A 19631-nucleotide genomic window follows, 5' to 3' on the forward strand; every position below is an offset into this window, starting at 1 on the left:
TCGAAGTAAAATGTATGATTTACTGAGAAAATTTGATCGGCAATAAGATTTTACTTCACATAGTTTGGGAGAAAATAACAAATCAATTATATCACCTATAACACAGGTCTATAAGGTTATTGGCGCCGTGACTAAGATATACTTCTCGGTGTGCTGAATTCGAATCTGAAGTCAGAAACATCCTATCAGCTCCCGTTTTTGAAATATTACCGTTAGAAGATGTAAAAAAACTACTTTTGAGGTTATGCTTTATGTGAAGAAATTTTTTTTTTTTTTATATAAATTATAACGGTTTCTATAAGAAATATTTTCCTTCTTTTAAGATCTTTTTAAATCTTTTCGATGTCTAGTTTACTGTTCGAGATATCGTCAGTAAGCCAAAAGGCTTATTGTAATGTATCAAACAGATATCACGTTTTCATCTCCTTTTTGATAAAAACTCATTTACTTCATTTCAAAATATTTCGGGAAGTAAAAAAGATATTGCAAAGATTTAAACAGTTTTGAAAGAAGGAAAATAGTTCTTATAGAAACCGTTATGATTTATATTAAAAAAAAAATCTTCAAATTATGGCATGACAAAATATGACAATAATGACATGGTAAAAAAAACGTTTTTTTTTTGCATTTTCTAACAGTAATAAAAACGGGAGGTGATAGGATATTTTTGACTTCAGATTTAAGTTCAGGACACCGAAAACCTGTAGAAAAGTATATCTTAGTCTCGACACCAAAAAAAAAATTAAATTTTGTTGACCAGTGTAATAGAAAAAATAATATCACCCCTATTATGTAAAGAATATTCACTTTCAGTAATTTTTTGAAAAAAGAAAGAAAATACTTAAAATAATAAAAAAAAATATAAAAGAAAAAGAAAGAAATAGGTTTCATTATAATAAACTAAAACGTAAAATCTAGTCAAAATTGATATTTTAATTGTCAAAGTGAAATTTTTACTATCCACTTAAACTTAAAAAAAATGTCAAATTTATATATTTTAATTGTCAAAGTGAAATTTTCACTATCCACTTAAAGTTAAATGTAAAAATGATATGATAAAATATTAAAATTGATATTTTAATGGTTGGACGACTTTTGTCACTCAAAAATGTTAATTTGATAGCTGTTATTATCAAATTTTTTTTTCGGTGTATCGTTCAAACTGAATATCTATTTGTCCATGTGTTGTTTTGTTGAACTTTTTAATTGATTATTTATTACCTTATGTGCTTATCTTTAATTAAGTCCATTTCTTAATTAAAACGCAATTTTAAATATTATGTACATATGTATATTCAAAAATATAAAAATTCGTTTTAATTTGTGTATTTTAAATTGACTCATCTTACGTTTTCGTTCACTACAACCAGGAATGAATGAATTTTATAAGTTTCTTTTTTAATTTTCTACAATAATTGACTCAACACATAAGAAGTTAAACATTTTCATAACTGTTGCACAATGGCCACCTGCAAAAAAAAAATTTTGTTTGAAATATGTTTTTCGATGCAAAATGTAAGAAAAAAAAATATTTTATTTTATTTTTTTTATTTTTTTATGAAAAAATTTTAAACACTTTAGTGGAGTAACTAAAGCTTAAAAATAGGCAATATTAGGGAACCCGGCCGAACAGCTTGGATTTTGATGATCTTTTTTTCAAACGTCGGTAATTAAAAATACTTTAAAGTCTATAGATTAAAAAATGCCGGTGTTGCCGTTTTGATTTTTTAAATTTAATTGAAGATTTTTGTGAACAAACACAAATTTTGTTCAAAAATTTTTCTTAAATTTCATAAATTAATTGATGCCAAAAGATTGTCTAGGAAATTCAAGGAAAAAAAATATATGGGAGTGAGGGACAATCTTCCATAGCTCAAGCGATAGATGCAATTTTCTTATTAATTGACTTCAAACACAAAAAAAAATATTTGAACACAACGGCAACACCTACAATATTCAAATATACATTTTTTAAAAGCTAGAAGCTTAGTCATATATATAAAATTAAAATTAAGTTAATTGAATGAAGGGCTTTCGAAGGAATGGTAATTGAACTCAGATTTTTGAAAAAAAAAAAAAAAATTATTGAAAAAATTTTAACATGTCGTTTTTTAAACTTGGTCGTAATATAAAATGCATTTATTTTCAAATTTTTTTGGCCGCAATTATTATGATTTCAAATTATAAAAGGAAATGTCAATATTTATTACGGTTTATGAAAAAAATTAAAAAGTATTTCATTTTCGAATAACTTTTTTTAATAAAAGTTTTGAAAAAAAAAATGTAACTTATTTTTTTTTAAAGTTCAACATCTAAACATAAAATTATTTTTTATTCATTTAATAACCCTTACTGTTGAAAGTTAAATAGCAAAAATTTAGTTCCTATTTACCACAGTCTTTGAGAAAATTAATTATTTCAATGCAAAAATTCAGTTTTAATAAAAAAAAAACATTGAAATTGAAGTAATTTTTCATTTTTTTTTTTCAAAAGTGTGATATATTTTACCTTTTTTGCTTCGAAATTCAACTGATAATATTTATGGCCAAAAATTTTTTTTTAAATAAATTCATATTTTATTAGAAAAAGTTTGGAAAAATGTCATTTTAAATTTTTCCAATAACATTTTTTTTTTTAATTCTGAGTTTGAGGACCATTTTTTCAAAAAGTCTTGATTAAATTTAGTGGATTTAAATTTAAGAGATAAGAATGAGCTTCTGGCTTTTTAAAAATGTACCTATTTTAAAATATTGTAGGTGTTGCCGTTGTTTTCAAAATATTTTTTTGTTTTTGAGGTCAGAATGTTAGAAAATTGCATTTATCGCTTAAACGATGGAAGATTGTCCCTTACTGCCTTTTATATATTTTCCTTAAATTACCTAGAGAATCTTTTGCTATCATTTGTTTTATGAAATTTAAGCAAAAAAAATGGTTTTGTTAAAAAAAAAAATTAATTTTAATTTTAAAAAACAATTCGGCAACACCGGCAATTATTAATCTATAGACTTTAAAGTATTTTTAATTACCTACGTTTGAAAAAAAAAATCGTCAAAATCAGAGCTGTTCGGCCGGGTTCCCTAATAATTTGCTTTAGTTACTCTACTACTTATAGTTGCGGTTTTTCATCAAAACTTATTTCGTGAAGCAAAGCGCTATCATTGCAAAGCAAAGATAGTGCATCAAGCCTTTCGACAAGGACTTTTTAAACGCTTTAATTGAGAAAATTATATTTCAGCGGAACAATTTGTTAGCATCAATTAAAGTATGATACACCAAACGCTGGACAAATGCCATTTTTGTATTGCTTGTGCAGAGAAAATCAAATCCTGCCATAGAACGGTTTTTTGTTTTTTGTTTCTGAATATCTCGTACACAACTCATCCGATTTCAAAGAAATTTTTAACACAAAAGCGTTTAAGTAACCATAGTATTATAAAATAATAAAAAAAAAACATTTTTCGATTTTTAAAAAATATTTCATAATTTCTTTTTTGAAAAATCAATTTTTTGAAAACGGGTAGTGAAATATTTCAAAACTTCGTTTTTAAGTGTTAGTTAATTATTTCTCCAAAGAAGCATTATTTTTTTTTTTAATGTTAGAAATTTTTATATACAAAAAATATTTTTTTAAAAAAACTGCTCTAACGATTTTCATTTTTTTTTTTTTTTTCTAAAAACTACTTTCCATATAAGAAATCAGATAGCATACTTCGTTTTATGATCAATATCATTTAAAACGGTGTTTTATTATATAAAAATATATTTCATTAATTTTTTTACATTATAAGAAATATCCCATATCAGGTAAAAATTCAAATTCTAGTGATTTCAAAATTGAATAACAAAAAAGTGTTAATGTTTATCGAATTAATCATAAAATATGAAATTGTGTTGTTATAATGGTGTTCAACTCGTTCAAAACTCTTTGGCAGTCTTTTGTAATTTTATTTCCTACTGAGAGAATTCTCCCCCAACTCTCATTAATTTGATAGACTTAATAATTTAGTGCACAAAAAGTCATTTCTTAAGAATGGCATTTATTTATTTCTTTTTTAAAAAGTTAGAATTTTTTTATTTATAAAAAGCTATTTTTTTTAAACATGGTTCTTTAAATTTCAAAAAAAAAAAATGATATTATATTTTTTTTGCTGCGTTGGAGTATGAAAATTTACTTTTTGAAAAACAAATGTCAAAAGGATTAACAAGTAGATATTTTTATTAACAAGAGTAAGAGATTTATGGCCGACTTCACTTAAAACTTAAACTTAAAAAAATTTAATAGGCTTTGAAATCTTAAAATGAGTATTTTTGGTTTCACAAGCACTTTTAAATTTAACGAGCGTGTTTAAAAAAACACCCTTATAAACTAAATGCCCATTTTTTACTCATTAAATTTTAAAAGTGTCATTGAAATGATGCTGATATTTCCATTTTGCAACATATTAATTTTTTGAGATACAAAATGAAAGAATCCCATTGTTTTAATAATATTTTAATAGATTGCTTACGATGAAGAGTGACAGAAAGTTATTTGCCGTAAGTGTATTCCGCATCTTTGGATTAGTTGTTGGGTTTGCTTGGCCATCATTTCTCTTATTTTTCTTATCAGCATTCATTTCTAAATTAAACAAATAAAAATCCCAATTTGCCAAAATTTACTGTTTTGCTTTTGTTTCCTTTTTTTGCATTTTTTCAAAACATAATAATATAATGTTATCACATATTTCGCTTGTTAGAAAGAAAAAAAAAACAAGAGGGGATCCACCAGAGATACCCAAAGGAGATTTGAAACTTTCGTACGTTTTACGTACGCAGCACTTTTAAATTTAACGAGCGTGTTTAAAAAAACACCCTTATAAACTAAATGCCCATTTTTTACTCATTAAATTTTAAAAGTGTCATTGAAATGATGCTGATATTTCCATTTTGCAACATATTAATTTTTTGAGATACAAAATGAAAGAATCCCATTGTTTTAATAATATTTTAATAGATTGCTTACGATGAAGAGTGACAGAAAGTTATTTGCCGTAAGTGTATTCCGCATCTTTGGATTAGTTGTTGGGTTTGCTTGGCCATCATTTCTCTTATTTTTCTTATCAGCATTCATTTCTAAATTAAACAAATAAAAATCCCAATTTGCCAAAATTTACTGTTTTGCTTTTGTTTCCTTTTTTTGCATTTTTTCAAAACATAATAATATAATGTTATCACATATTTCGCTTGTTAGAAAGAAAAAAAAAACAAGAGGGGATTCACCAGAGATACCCAAAGGAGATTTGAAACTTTCGTACGTTTTACGTACGCAGGGACATAAGTCCCCGGGACACAAGTCCCGAATTTTTTTTTTTCGGGACTAATGTCCCACTTTACTGGGTCATAAGTCCCGAATCCAATTCGGGAATTTTGTCCCACCCTACTGAGACAGAAGTTCTGAATTTTTTAGGCAAAAATGGGACATAAGTCCCGAATAAAGTAAAAACTATTTTATATACATATTTTTACTATAAATGTTCATATAGGTACTAAGTAATCCATAAGATTATTTTTTGGTACCATGAAATACGCCCAATTGAAATAAGGAAGTCTTTCGAGAATTGGCATAATAATAATTTTCAAAAGACAAATAAAGCCATTTTTCAACATTTGGCTTTATTTCTCTATCACGTCAATTTATTTTTAGAAAAAAAAAAAAACAAATGTGATTCGCTTCTGTTTATTAAAGCGAAATAACACTATTATGATTTTTATATCATTCCAACTTTTCAAAGAATAAGTTTTATATAAAATTTGTCTTACTTCAGTTTGCCAAAGAAAAAAAAATAGAACTCAAACTTCAAAGACAATATTTTGCCAGTTTAATGTTTGTTCCAAAGATATGCTTGTGTTATAACTCGATAAACGCGAAGCGGAAAAATTTTTTTCTCAGATTCGAATCTCTTTAATTTGCACAACCCAAACGCGAAGCTGAAAAAAATTTGAGGTGTGGAAATAAAAATTCGCGCGAATATTTATTTCATTTTGGAATTAATTTTTTTGGACCAAAAATAAAGGTACATGTCATATACCGATTTAAGTAAAATTGGAATATGTTAAAAAATTAATTAAGCCAAAAATAAAATTTTGAAAAAAATAATTTTTGGATTTTTAAAAAAAATTTGAAAATTTTTTTTTGAAAAATCAAATTTTCGAAAACGGGACATTGGATTTGAAATTTTGTTTTAAGATGTTTTTTTTTTAACTTTTTTTCCAAAAATTTAGTTATAAAAAAATAGTTTTTTAAAAAACGGCTCTAACGATTTTGAAATTTTTTTTTCTAAAAATACACCTTTAGATATCAAAAATACACCTTTAGATATCAAATAAAACTGCATACTTGTTTGGAGGGCAATTTGATTTCAAATTTTGTTTTAATTTAATTGTTTTTTTTTTTTTGTTTTTATATATGTACCTACATTTTCCAAATTTCTATATAAAAAGTCTTAAAAATTTAAGCAACTTGAACTCTAAGAGCAAGTTCGTGCGACCCAGTCGTGCATTTTATTTAATTTTTAAAAGTGTCAAATCAATTTATTTGAGTTTTTGAACTCAAAATTATTTCTTATAGTTAAATCCTAATACGAGTATGTCAATATTTCGAACGCATTTTATTTCATCTCAATACGATCACTTTTCATAAATATCCACCTCTTACAAAAACACTAATACAAACCGTGTTTCATTGCTACTCAATATTTTACTAAGTAAACATTTTATGCCGTAAACAACAACAAACGATTAATTTTATTTATTATTAATAATCCTATTTTGTTGAACGGTAACAAAATTTTAAGGTTAAGAAAACAAAAATATTCAAAAATATTTTTGAATATTTTTTTTTAAGTTTCTCCTTTTAGCTTCAAATTGGCAGCAAATAAATCCCTGTCGACCATATTTACCCAAGTTAATTTTAGGGGCGTTCATAAAACATGTATGGAAAACTTTTCCATTTTGTGATGTGGTAAAGTTTACGCTGTTTCATGAATAGAATACCCCTAGTATTTGTTTACTATCAACACATCCTAATGATTTTCTTGGCCCCTGAGATGTTAAATTCCTCAAAAGATCGCCTGGGGGGCTGTCTTAGAGTGTGGATGTGGATTTTTCGCTTTTAAAGAATCCATCTAATTTTTCTGGGGCCTAATACGTATAATTTATTCAAGTACCTAATAATGGTAAGGGGCCCCACAGTGCCACAGTAGACGAAAAATCCAATAATTTGTATCTATTGTGTTCTCGATGATTAATGAACATAACATCAGTATGGTTTTTTTTTACCATCAAAACTAATCGTACAGTTTTTATAAACGAATTTTGTTAAAAAAATTCAAATGTTAGTCTTAAATCAAGGATTTTTTCTGAATTTTTTTAAAACAACTAATATGATTCAATTTCAAAAACTATTAAAAACAACTGATTTATTTTCAACGTATTTTTTTTTTTTAACAAAATCATTTATATCTATAGGTTAAATATAAATTAAAACTTTGAAAAAATAAAATATCTGTATATTTATCTGTTTGTCTGATTTTATATAGAGCTACAACTTCAAACATTATAGTTAAAGGGTATGGGTCTAGTAGTGGAGAAATTGAAATTTTTTATAGGACCAGAATTAACGGTATTTGCCATATTATGATGACGACGACTGGGTCGCACGAACTTGCTCTTAGAGTTAAAGTTGCTTAAATTTTTAAGACTTTACGTAGAAATTTGGAAAAAAGAAATTCGTAAAAATTCGTTTTTAAAAAAAATAAAATAAAATCTAAAATTAAATTGCCCTCCAAAACAAGTATGCAGTTTTGATTGATATATTAACATGCATTTTTAGAAAAAAAAATTTCAAAATCGTTAGAGCCGTTTTTAAAAAAACTATGTAATTTTTTATAAATAATTTTTTGGACAAAAAGTTTTAAAATAAAATTGGTATGCCATTTTGTAGAAATCACTAATCAACATCTTAAAACAAAATTTCAAAAAAATTCAATGTAACGTTTTCGAAAATTTGATTTTTCAAATTTTGATTTTTTTTTAAATTTTTTTTTTGGAAATTTTATTTTTGGTTTATATTTAAATTATATAAATGCTTCTTCACAAAAAGTTTCGTTGAAATCGAATAAGACTTTCGGAGATAATCGGATTTGAAAAAAAACCGTTCTATGGCAGGTACCGTTAATAATGATTTTCAAAAAATTTTTTTTTCACTGAAAGCTAGAACTTAGCTTAAAACTAATATTTGAATTTTTTGAACAAAATCGTTAGAGCCGTTTTCGAGATATTTTAATTTTACTTAAATCGGTATATGACAAGTACCGTTATTTTTGGTCCAAAAAAATTAATTCCAAAAACCCCTCTGGAAAGTCGCCAAATAACGCTACATACAAAGTTTGACATTAATCGGTCCATCCGTTTAGGCTGTAGCTCCTTATACAGACATACAGACTGACAGACTGACAGACAGAAGAACTTCCGGGACCCACTTTTTTGGCATTGTCTACCATCGTAATGTCATGTACGTACGAATGCATAACTTGATATATAGTACCTATATCGCAAGTAAAAAGTTATTTTCTCAAAAATGGATCTAACGGTTCTAATAAATATATACATAACTGTGGCACATAAGATCCTACTTTTGAAATAAAACAAATACTTTTTGAACCTTAATTAACAGAACCTGTCATGGCACCGTTTTCTTGGTTTTTGACTTTCTCGTTAACCAATAAACCGTTTTTTTTTTCGTACAAAAATGTTGCAGATACCTACCTTAATTTAAAAATTTATTAAAAAAAAAATAATAATTTAAAATTAAAAAAAAAAAAACATTTTTTTTTGTGATTTTTTTGTTCAAAACGTTTTTATGATTTTTGTTCAAATTTTGTTTTAATATGTGTAATCTCATTCGATAGAGAGTTGGCTGAATATTAAATACTGATTTTTCGCACTCGTGAAACCAGGGGCGTACACTCCCTTGGGGCAAGCGGGGTAGTGCCCCGGGGCCCCCGACCGACCCCAGGGCCCCCACTGGAGACAATGCAGGGAAAAAAAACTGTTAGCATAAATTGAGTTACGAAGTAACCAGGGAGACAAATTATGTCATTCAGTGTAATGTATAATTCATTGGTAGCCACACAATATATGTATATTGATTTTAAAAAAAGTTACCCCAGGGGCCCAAAAAAAAAAAATAAACTGCTTTTTTAAAAGAAAAAAACTATAATTTTATCTTAGGGCCCCAAAAAAAATTACTTGAAAAATCTTTGCCACCACAAATAATACATTAGGGGCCCCAAAAAAGCAAAAAAATATTATTTGAGGATCTTCAAAAGTGGTTCAAAACAATCAAATGGAAAATTAAATATAAATTCAGGGGCCCCAACATAAATACATCAGGGCCCAAAGTAAAAACATTACGTTATTGATGGCATTCCGAATATTACTTCAGAACAGAGGCCCAATACCTATTAATTCTTGGCTCCAAGAAAATTATATTATATTTTAGGGGCCTCTAAGCACTTAATTTTGAGGCTCTAAAAATAATTTTTCAGGGGCCCCAAAATAAAAAAAATTATGTCTAATGATGGAAAATAAAATATGTATTTATTACTTCAGAAAAGAGGCCCCAAGAACTATCAATTCTAAGCTAAAAAAATTTTTATTTTAGGGGTCTCTAAATATTTAATTTTGGGGGCCCCTAGTACAAGAGTTAACTACTTTTATGAGAGCCATTTTAAGTAAGTATAGCAAAGTGCATTACGAACATATTAAAACATTAAAATAAATCAAAAATAAATAAGCCATACAAAAAAAAACCTAAGGCGTATACGTAATTTTTTTTTTTTTAACTAAGGGGCCCCAAATATCAAAGTGGCCCCAAAATTTCGTCTTACCCCGGGGCCCCGGCGACTCAACGTACGCCACTGCGTGAAACTCACCTTTTGGCCGCCATCTTAAATTTTAGTTTTTATTAAATATCTCGACTCCTGTTTATTCTAGGTAAAAGTTGGTAATAGTTAACATAGACAATTGAATTTCACGTCTTTTGTGTAAAGTGCTTTTGTTCGATATACTGAATATTAAAAAAGTTACAAGTCAAAAAAGTAAAAAAAAAGTTTTTTGTTTTTATTGTGAACACTTTTTATCAGATCTTAAAAAAAAACGTCCTAGAAAAGATTGTTTACCTTAAAATTCTTTACAACTCTGCTGTTCAACTTTTCTCTACATCGCTATAAATACAAAGTTATTAATACTTTTGTTAAATACCACTTTTGCACCTAATGTAGCAACTTGAGTTGATCAAAATAATCAATCACGACGGACTGATATCAGTTTTGAATTTGAGAAATGTTAGAATTAATAAATAGGGTGTGTCACTTTTGTATGGCAAAAAAAAGTACTCTAATTTTCAAATTTAATAGTGTAGTGAGATTTAATAATACCTATGTAAAAAAAATTATAATATCGTTCGTCTTTGGCTCGCTCAAATCGGTTGAAGTTGTTAAGAAAAAAAAAAAAAAAACGATTTTATATGAAAAAATGATTTTTTTTTCTTTCACTTATTATTTCGCAGCTTCTTTACTAAATGTTCAATTCCAACAAATATAAGCTTAAAAAAATATTTAATATATTTTTTTTTTGTATCCAAACGGCGCATTAAAAAAAAAAACGTATGTTTCAAAAACCTCTAAAAATTCAAATTTCTTCGATTACTTCCTATATTTTGTAAACGCAGGATTTAATTTTAATAATCAATGCAACTTTTGAAAGCTATTACATTTGAAAATTCCATACTTTTGCATTTTGACACACCCTACTAATAAAATCTTGACCACACAGAGAGGGTATTGCTTAAAGGAACGGGTACCTGTATGAAAAAAATTCCAAACTGGAAAATCAATATTCAGGTGTGGAGTTTTTTTTTTCAAATAACAATTTTGAAAAATCATTTTTCAGTTTTTTTTATGAAATTTTTTATTATATGAGTTTTTTTGTAAATAGTCTGTGTAACGAAACTTTAAAATTTAAAATCTTTTAATAAATACGACTGATTTTTATTTCTTTAAAGTTTATCAAAACATTCTTAACATAAACAATTTAAAAAGAAACCTAATTACAGACTAAAGTAGTGGTTTTTTTTTTTTTTGTAGGACTTTCAAAAACTTTCACAGAAAATACTTAATTTTATGTTAAATTGCTAGCAATCCAGGGCAAATACGCCTCAACTCTAGCATAAATTCCAGGATTATCAGACCCACATACTACGCTACCAGCTGAAACAACACCATACTGGATATACCGTACACCAAAATTGTATGGTGCAATATAGAATAGTGGTCCACCTGAATCGCCTTTGCAAGTATCGATTTCATTTTCTGCACCAGCGCATAATTGTTTCTGGGTAAACCTTACTAATGTGTGGATTTGTTGACAATACTCGATGGTTTTCATAGGTATAGTAGCTTTTTGTAGAATAGTAGCTTTAGTTCCATTTTCAATACGACCCCATCCAGATATAATCATGTGACTTAATTGATACTGTCTTGATTTCTGCGTTATTGGCAGACAAACCGGTCTAACATTGGCTAAAAAAAAAAAACGTTTAGAATATTTACAATTTTTTGCTGTCTTCAAATCTTACTTCTAATCACAGCATTGCTGACAAGTCGCAGCAATCCCATATCATCGGAGAACCTGGCGGGATTATAGTCTTTATGATAAATAGCCTCCTCAACGTCAATTTCTTGTGTTGGCGGAGCACATTTCCTTTTATCACCCTCGCCTTCACAATCTACATCAGATTGGGTATCGTGTTCACCCAAGCGCACACTTACCCTGAAATTAAATTATACTATCAATTATGTCACAGATGAAAAATAAAATTTAAAACTCTTACAGTCTTTTTCCTCGAGCTCGGATACAATGAGCTGCAGTTAGAACATATCTTTCATGGATCAAAGTTCCTCCACAGTCTTCCGTTCTGACAATACCATCAGTATATATTAACAAGGCCATCCATGGGAATTCGGAGAGATTGGCATTTTCTCCATTAGCAATTCGATCAGCATCACTTTTTCCGCAGTTTTTTTGTGTTTGTAACATGGCTATTCCAGCTCGGACATCGTCTTCCGATTTTTCAATGCCTGATCGTATGATGGACTTTTTGGGAGTAGTGACTGGAGATGGAGTTGTGGTTGTGGTTGTTTCTCCACCAGTAACACGTTTTGGATCACAACAAACATGATGCTAGAAATATTTTGAATTGAATCTGTAGTAATCGATGGGTTTATCATGAAGTTTTTTACTTACAATATTTCTGAATGTCCCACAGTAGGATTGTCGTACTTGATTGTTCACTGAAGGTGGCAAAGGTCTTGGAGATATTCTGAAAAGCTCTGTAATTGTCCAACAGGTCAATATTGGGACACAAACGCCAGGTTCATCACGAAGGGTTGTGCAGGGGCCTCCTTCTGCAAGAAGAACATTTCAGATATTAGTTAAAATAAAAAAATTCATATAAAGGATTTCGTTAGAACTATTAGGGATAAGCTTTCGTACTAACAATACCAACGTTTCATATAAATAAATAATAGGGGAAGTGGGAGCAAAACAGTCTATGGGGGCAAGACCGTTTTTGCACTATGTTGTATGAAAAAAAGTTAAATTGGCATCACTTGCAATATAAAATAAGTGCCTATTGGTATGATCGATCACGTCTGTTAGTTTGAGCAATTTCGGCTAAGACGCCAAAAAGTTACAGTAAATTTTTTGATTTTTCAAGAAATTGTTATCGTTCATGTGAAAAGTCAGTAGTATTTTTAGAACTTAAAATATTAAAATATTTGACTTTTGCTTTTTCTATAGTAGAATGTAAATATTCAAAAGTATTTTCTGGGAATGAAGTAGTCGTAAAGATAAAATTAAAAAAAAAATCATATATGTACAATTAACAAAAAAAAAAAAAAATCGAAAAAAATTTAACTTTTTTTCTTCCATCACCTTTAAACCCATTTTTTTTTTTTGTATATGAAACCATATAATAATTTAAGGTTATTGTTTAAGCTTTAAATATATTCTTCATGACTGTTCGACGTCTACAAAAAGAGCTAGAATTTTTTAAAGCCAATCAATTTTCAAAAAAAGCAAAAAATCTAACTAGTCCAGTTAAAGCGTCATTTGAGTTATTCACAAAAATATATTTTTTGGGATATTGCATTTTCTATTTTCGATGACCGTGTAATCTCTCTGTCATTGCCATTGGGACGCGTTGACAGGGTTTTAGGACTGGGTGTCATCGCAATGTCCCAGCGTTGACGCCGCAGAATTTAATAACGTGTCATCGTTTCAGATTGACATTGTTTTTTGTATAGAAATGTGATGAAAGTTGGATGGGGAAAATATTTTATAGGGCGATTTTTTGAATGGAGTACCGTTTTGGAGGGAGGGTGGTTCTCATTTCACCTTTTTGTTATTTTTTTTTACAAAAAAAAAAAACTTTTCGGTATGGCCATGGCATCCATGTTGGATGCAAACATTTTTTTTTTTTGCAAAAAAACAAAAACCATTTGTATATTCCAAACTACATTTTAAGACCATAACCATTAACATTGGGTGCGGCGTTCCTATGCTATAAGCGTTTGAAGGTGGCCATATTGATTTTTATTCGATTTTTTTTTAAATCAAATGTCGAAACTTTTTTAATTTTTTTTTCTAATTTTTCGACAAAACTTTGGTAATTTTACATTTATATTCGTTCAAAAATCTTGCAATCATTTAAGACTTTCATCTTAAAAGTGCATTGCGTATATCTCGAAATTTTTACATTTCAATGCAACCATGTCAAACTAATTTTTGTTTAATTTTTCTATGAGAACTTTTTTCAAATCTCATTTTCTCCGCTTTTTTTTCAAAATATTTTTGGAAAATTTAAATTTTTGCTTTGTGTCAAACAGTGTGATCAACATAGTTTTGCGAGTCAACGCGTTGACACTGCTAAGTAAACGTCACGTTGACACACCTGCGCGTCAACGTAATTTAGGACAATATTGACGTAATAGTGTCAATCGTGTGATAGTCAATGTTTTAAGCATTGACATTGTGAACGTTGACGGTGAGATGACAGAGAGAATATGGATTTTTTCTTGACGTCAGAGAGTCAACGCGTTGACCGATTTCGTTGACCGTGTAATCATAGCTTTATACCTACATATTATGATTAACATTTTCCCAACCTATTTTGTAGCCCTCTTAATTTCCTTCATTTTAAAGAAAAAATCAACTCTTTATCACCAAAGATGGCCGAGTAAGCAAAACCGGTGCGAAAACACCCAAAAATATCGTTTTTTGACAATAACTCGGCTTCAGGATGTCCTACGCTTACGGCAAAACGTAAAGCTATTCATAGTTCGTTACAACATTTTCTATCGATTTGGTGCATATTATTTTTGTTTAAACAAATAAAAAATAAAAGTCGAAATCGGTTTTTTGCTAAGCAAACTCTTGCCTTATTATTTTGCAAACGCTACAAGTATTGGCTAACAAAATAAAATACTATTGTAGTCCTTTAAATTATCTACAATTTAAAATTATTTTTTTTTTTAATTTTAGATAATTTAAAGAACTACAATCAGTGGCGTATTGAGGGGGGGGGCTCAGGGGGCTCAAGCCCCCCCCCCCCCCAAGCCTTCAAGATCATGTTTTTATTGAGCTGATTTCATCATAATTTACATGATTAACTGAAACTTGTTCGTAAATCTTAGAGATTTAGAGGCAGCACAGATGCTGGAGCCCCCTCCAAATTCTGAAACAACTATTTGGGTTTGTTTGAGTAAGAGCCTAAGCTGACGATGAGGGTTGGGATAATTTTTGTTTTTCGGATTTTAGTCCAATATAGAATTCTTTAGATCATTTTTTTAGTATTTTGACTTCCAATCCATCACTGTTAAATTATTAGGGGTATTCACTATTCGATGCAAATGGTCTTGTATCTTTGTAAAAGTGCAAAAGTGTAACATTTTCTTTAAATAAAACAACCAAATATACACGATTTTAAGTTATGCTTTTCGCGGGTATTAATCATTTTGAGTTTAATTAAATTTTACGAAACTCACAATACGCGGTGAGTTTCGTAAAATTTAATTAAACTTAAAACCAAATATACAGACTAAAATTTTTTTACACATTTACACTTTTGCTTTACCCCAACACTATTGCAAAAATAAAATACAATGGCGCAAAATTTGTCTATTGTAGTTGTAGTAGTAGAAAACAAAATTTTGCATTTTTACACCTTTTTGTTACACCGGATCGTGAATACCCCTATTGCAAAACTTCTTATTCAATCTCAAAACGCCGTATTTGAGTAGGTATATTTACATTTTTTTTTAATAATATTTTTCTCAAAGAAATTGGAAATAGAAATTTTTGATATCTCAAAATCTAAGTGGCCAACAGGTTTCTTTAAGTAAATTGCAGTTTGCGCTTCCGAATTGGAACGAAACAGCAACATATTACGAAAAAACATACATATATATTTGGGATTAAACATCAAAAAGAATTTCATTCAAAATTAATTTTTGAGACTTTCACGTTCTGCATTTCACTTTTTGCGTATTCACTTGCCGAAAGTGAAATAGGCGTTCTGCATTTTTTCACTCATTTAGATTTTCTGATCGAATTCAATTCACTATGTTACTGTTCGTGAATTTTGGGCCTTTTTCAATGAATCTGCAATTGCAGTAATTTCACTTTAGAAACAAAATTAAAAATGGAAGATCCTTCAGTTTTGACAGTTAAAAGCAATTTCGAAGTTTTCGAAACCGATCGAAATGAAGAATATTGATATGTATTTCATTTCACGTGAAATTGAAAAGTCATTTGAATTCACTGTCGATCGAATTGTGGAACATGGGCGTATATAACGAAAATATTGAAGAGTATAGCTCAAAAACTCTTGACGTGATAGGGATAAATCTGTAAACAGTTTGTCAGCACATGACAAAGTTAGAACGAAATAAAGTATTTTTTTTTTAAGGATGACTCAACTCCTTGCTGTTTGTGTAAAATGTTTGGGACACAAGAACTTTGATGAAACACGACTTTGGATGTGAAAGGAGGAGAGAGTAGTACGAAGCTGTCGAGAGCAGTAAAATGCTACTATACAACTTTCAGTACCGCAGCACAGCGTTTAACTCTCGATCAAAGATTAATAAAAAGAAATGAAAATTTTTTCGCAAATTTACCCTCTAAAAAATTTTAGTAAAATTTTCCAGCCCCCTCCAAAATTTTTTCTGGATACGCCACTGACTACAATAGTATTTTATTTTGTTAGCCAATACTTGTACAGTTTGCAAAATAATAAGGCAAGAGTTTGCTAAACAAAAAAAACGATTTCGACTTAATATTATAGCTACTCGTATTCCAATCTGAAATTCACTTTTCACAATTCAATTTTCACTCAAGAAAAAACAAAAATCATCTGCATAAAACATTTTCACTTGCAAAAATATTATTATAATAATATTTAAGTCGTTTCATTTGACGACCCAATGATAACAAGTTTGATGTGAACAAGTCACTTCTGAAATATTATGAACAACTAATAGAAATAAGCTTTTTTTCACACTAAACAAAAATATACCCATCATAACTCGACTTCAATCAACAAGTACAGCAACAAGTTATAATTCAAAAAATTGATTTCATCTTTTTAGATGCAAAAGCCTTTACATTTTCAAAAAGAATTCTTTAACTTAAAAACACAAAAATATGGACTCAAATTTAAGCATTTAAGGGATATTATTTTGTATTCAGACAAGCACAAATTTATTTTTGTTGTTCTAATATTTTTAATAAATAATAGAATTAACACAATTTATTTCAAAAAATTAAACTTGCTGACCATGTCAAGGTCTTGATTGCAAAAATACATCTGATAAAGTTTTAAATTTCTCCACAAACCAAAAAAATTCTCTAATAATCTTTTTGATTAATATAAAAGTCTACACAAATTAACAACAATAATTAGAAAATATAATTTTTTAAATGTCACTTAATGCATTCATACGCACAAACCGCTTTTTTTCATTAACTTTTTTTTTAATTAAAACTTACGTCCATAAGTTCTATCAACTGCAAAAATGACCGTCAATGTAAATACCAACAAAATATATGCATTTCTTATCCCTGACATTGTATAGGTAATAAACTTCTGTAGGTTAAGAAAATAATCTTTGCAATGACACTGGCTGAGAACTCGAACTTCAAAGATTGCGATTCGGAATGAGACTGATGAACATTTAAGTAAACAATCTTTAACAACGCGCACGTTTTTAGATTGAAAACTTGTTTCTTCTCGACGCGATTCGATGATGGGAATTCCACAAGCTTATCTCTCAATATAAATTACGAAGACTGAAATTTACAGCATTTCTTAATTGATACCCTATAATATTTTTAAGAGCATGATTTAAGAGTTGTTGGGTTTTATTTTTTTTTATTAAAATTAGTTTCTTACTTAAATTATTTTGGGGTTTTAAATTCCTGATAAAGTGTTTAGAGAAAACTTTTGAATCTAGAGGGCGTTATATTCAATTTAATGAGACGTCACATATTCATTAACCAGTGGACAAGCAACACGCTTCAAATGATACTTCGCTTGTAAGGATACGACTAATAAGTTAGAAATTATGATGGAACAAGTGAACCCCGTCGGGTAAAAAGGAATCCATATTTTGTTATGCCTGGTGGTCCAGTGATTTTCAGAAATTAATTTATATTTCCTTTTGATGGACATCTCTATGTTAGAATATTTGAATATACTCAATTTACCCTATAAAATGCACGAAGTATAAACTAAGCTAATGATAAGACGGTGAGATCTTCAAAAACAAAAATAATGTAGTTATTTTTGTTTCCATGGTTTAACGAATGCTTAACATAATCAAGATTCACAAACCAGTTTTTGATTATTTTTGCTAATTCTATTAAAGTGCATTGATGAGTATTGTGGCCAAAGGCCTATACTTGTCTACTCTAACTCCACTGATTTAAATTAATTCAACTTCTAAATTTTCGTAGTAAATGCTAATGCTACGAGTATAGCTCAACCCATTCAAATTGTACCAGGAAAAAAATCCCAAGTTTTTTTTGTCTGTGTTTATAGTAGCAGGTACTTATACAGTTATTCTTTCGTGAAGGTAATTGGCAGGTGGCAGCATGCGAAAAATCCCCCAAGATTAATGACAAAGAAAGAGCGGGTGATATTGATGTTGTGTCACGTCAGGTTGAAATAAAAATACATACAAAAATACCAAAGAAATGTTTGCTAACGCTTAATCACACAAAACCAGACTACTGGGCTAACTGGATTTGCGCAAAGAGTGGGAAAAATGCATGATTAATTCAATCTGTTCTTCAAATCAAACTTATGAGTCGTTAAATTTGGCATCATTGAAAAAAAAAAAAACTTAATAAAACAAATAATAATAAAAGAAGAAATCAACAGACATTTTATTCTATTTAAAATTGTGATATCGTTAAATTATTTCCAATAAAAAATAATAATCATTTTTATAAAAAAAAAAAAAAAAAAAAAAAACCAACTTCCATGGCTCAAAAATAAACGAAATTGAAAAAAAAAATACAGAATTGAATACCTCCTCCTTTTTGGAATTCGGTTAAAAAAGAAATCTATGCCTTCTCAATTCTCAATCTAAGAACGAGAGTACAGATTAATATACATCATTTTATTTTTTTTTTATTTAATTTTATTTTATTTTATTTTATTTTATTTTATTTTATTTTATTTTATTTTATTTTATTTTATTTTATTTTATTTTATTTTATTTTATTTTATTTTATTTTATTTTATTTTTATTTTTTATTTTTATTTTTATTTTTATTTTTATTTTTATTTTTATTTTTATTTTTATTTTTATTTTTATTTTTATTTTTATTTTTATTTTTATTTTTATTTTTATTTTTATTTTTATTTTTATTTTTATTTTTATTTTTATTTTTATTTTTATTTTTATTTTTATTTTTATTTTTATTTTTATTTTTATTTTTATTTTTATTTTTATTTTTATTTTTATTTTTATTTTTATTTTTATTTTTATTTTTATTTTTATTTTTATTTTTATTTTTATTTTTATTTTTATTTTTATTTTTATTTTTATTTTTATTTTTATTTTTATTTTTATTTTTATTTTTATTTTTATTTTTATTTTTATTTTTATTTTTATTTTTATTTTTATTTTTATTTTTATTTTTATTTTTATTTTTATTTTTATTTTTATTTTTATTTTTATTTTTATTTTTATTTTTATTTTTATTTTTATTTTTATTTTTATTTTTATTTTTATTTTTATTTTTATTTTTATTTTTATTTCATTCCATTCCATTTTCTTGTATTTTATTTATGTTTTGTACAGTAAAATGTAATTGTTAAATGAAACCTTTATTTTCGTAGCTTTCTTACAATTAACATCTCAGTTTTTGACGTGCGATTCACCTTAATACGTCATAGTTCAAAATCAGTGGCGTATCCAGAAAAAATTTTGGAGGGGGCTGGAAAATTTTTCAAAAATTTTTAG

General features: G+C 27.8%; 1 protein-coding gene across 1 annotated transcript; it reads right to left on the minus strand.

Moving 5' to 3' along the window:
* Positions 1 to 11087: 11087 nt before the first annotated feature.
* On the minus strand, positions 11088 to 17335 carry LOC129911244 (serine protease grass-like). The gene is made up of 5 exons (XM_055988973.1): positions 17149 to 17335; positions 12346 to 12506; positions 11933 to 12282; positions 11678 to 11871; positions 11088 to 11621 (listed from the first exon to the last, which is right to left on the minus strand). Exons 1-5 carry the CDS (start codon positions 17225 to 17227, stop codon positions 11221 to 11223), a joined length of 1185 nt encoding a protein of 394 aa, XP_055844948.1. The 5' UTR covers positions 17228 to 17335; the 3' UTR covers positions 11088 to 11220.
* Between the last annotated feature and the right edge of the window lie 2296 nt (positions 17336 to 19631).

The sequence above is a fragment of the Episyrphus balteatus genome, chromosome 2 (genome assembly GCF_945859705.1).
Source record: "Episyrphus balteatus chromosome 2, idEpiBalt1.1, whole genome shotgun sequence".
Taxonomy (NCBI): Eukaryota; Metazoa; Arthropoda; class Insecta; order Diptera; family Syrphidae; genus Episyrphus; species Episyrphus balteatus.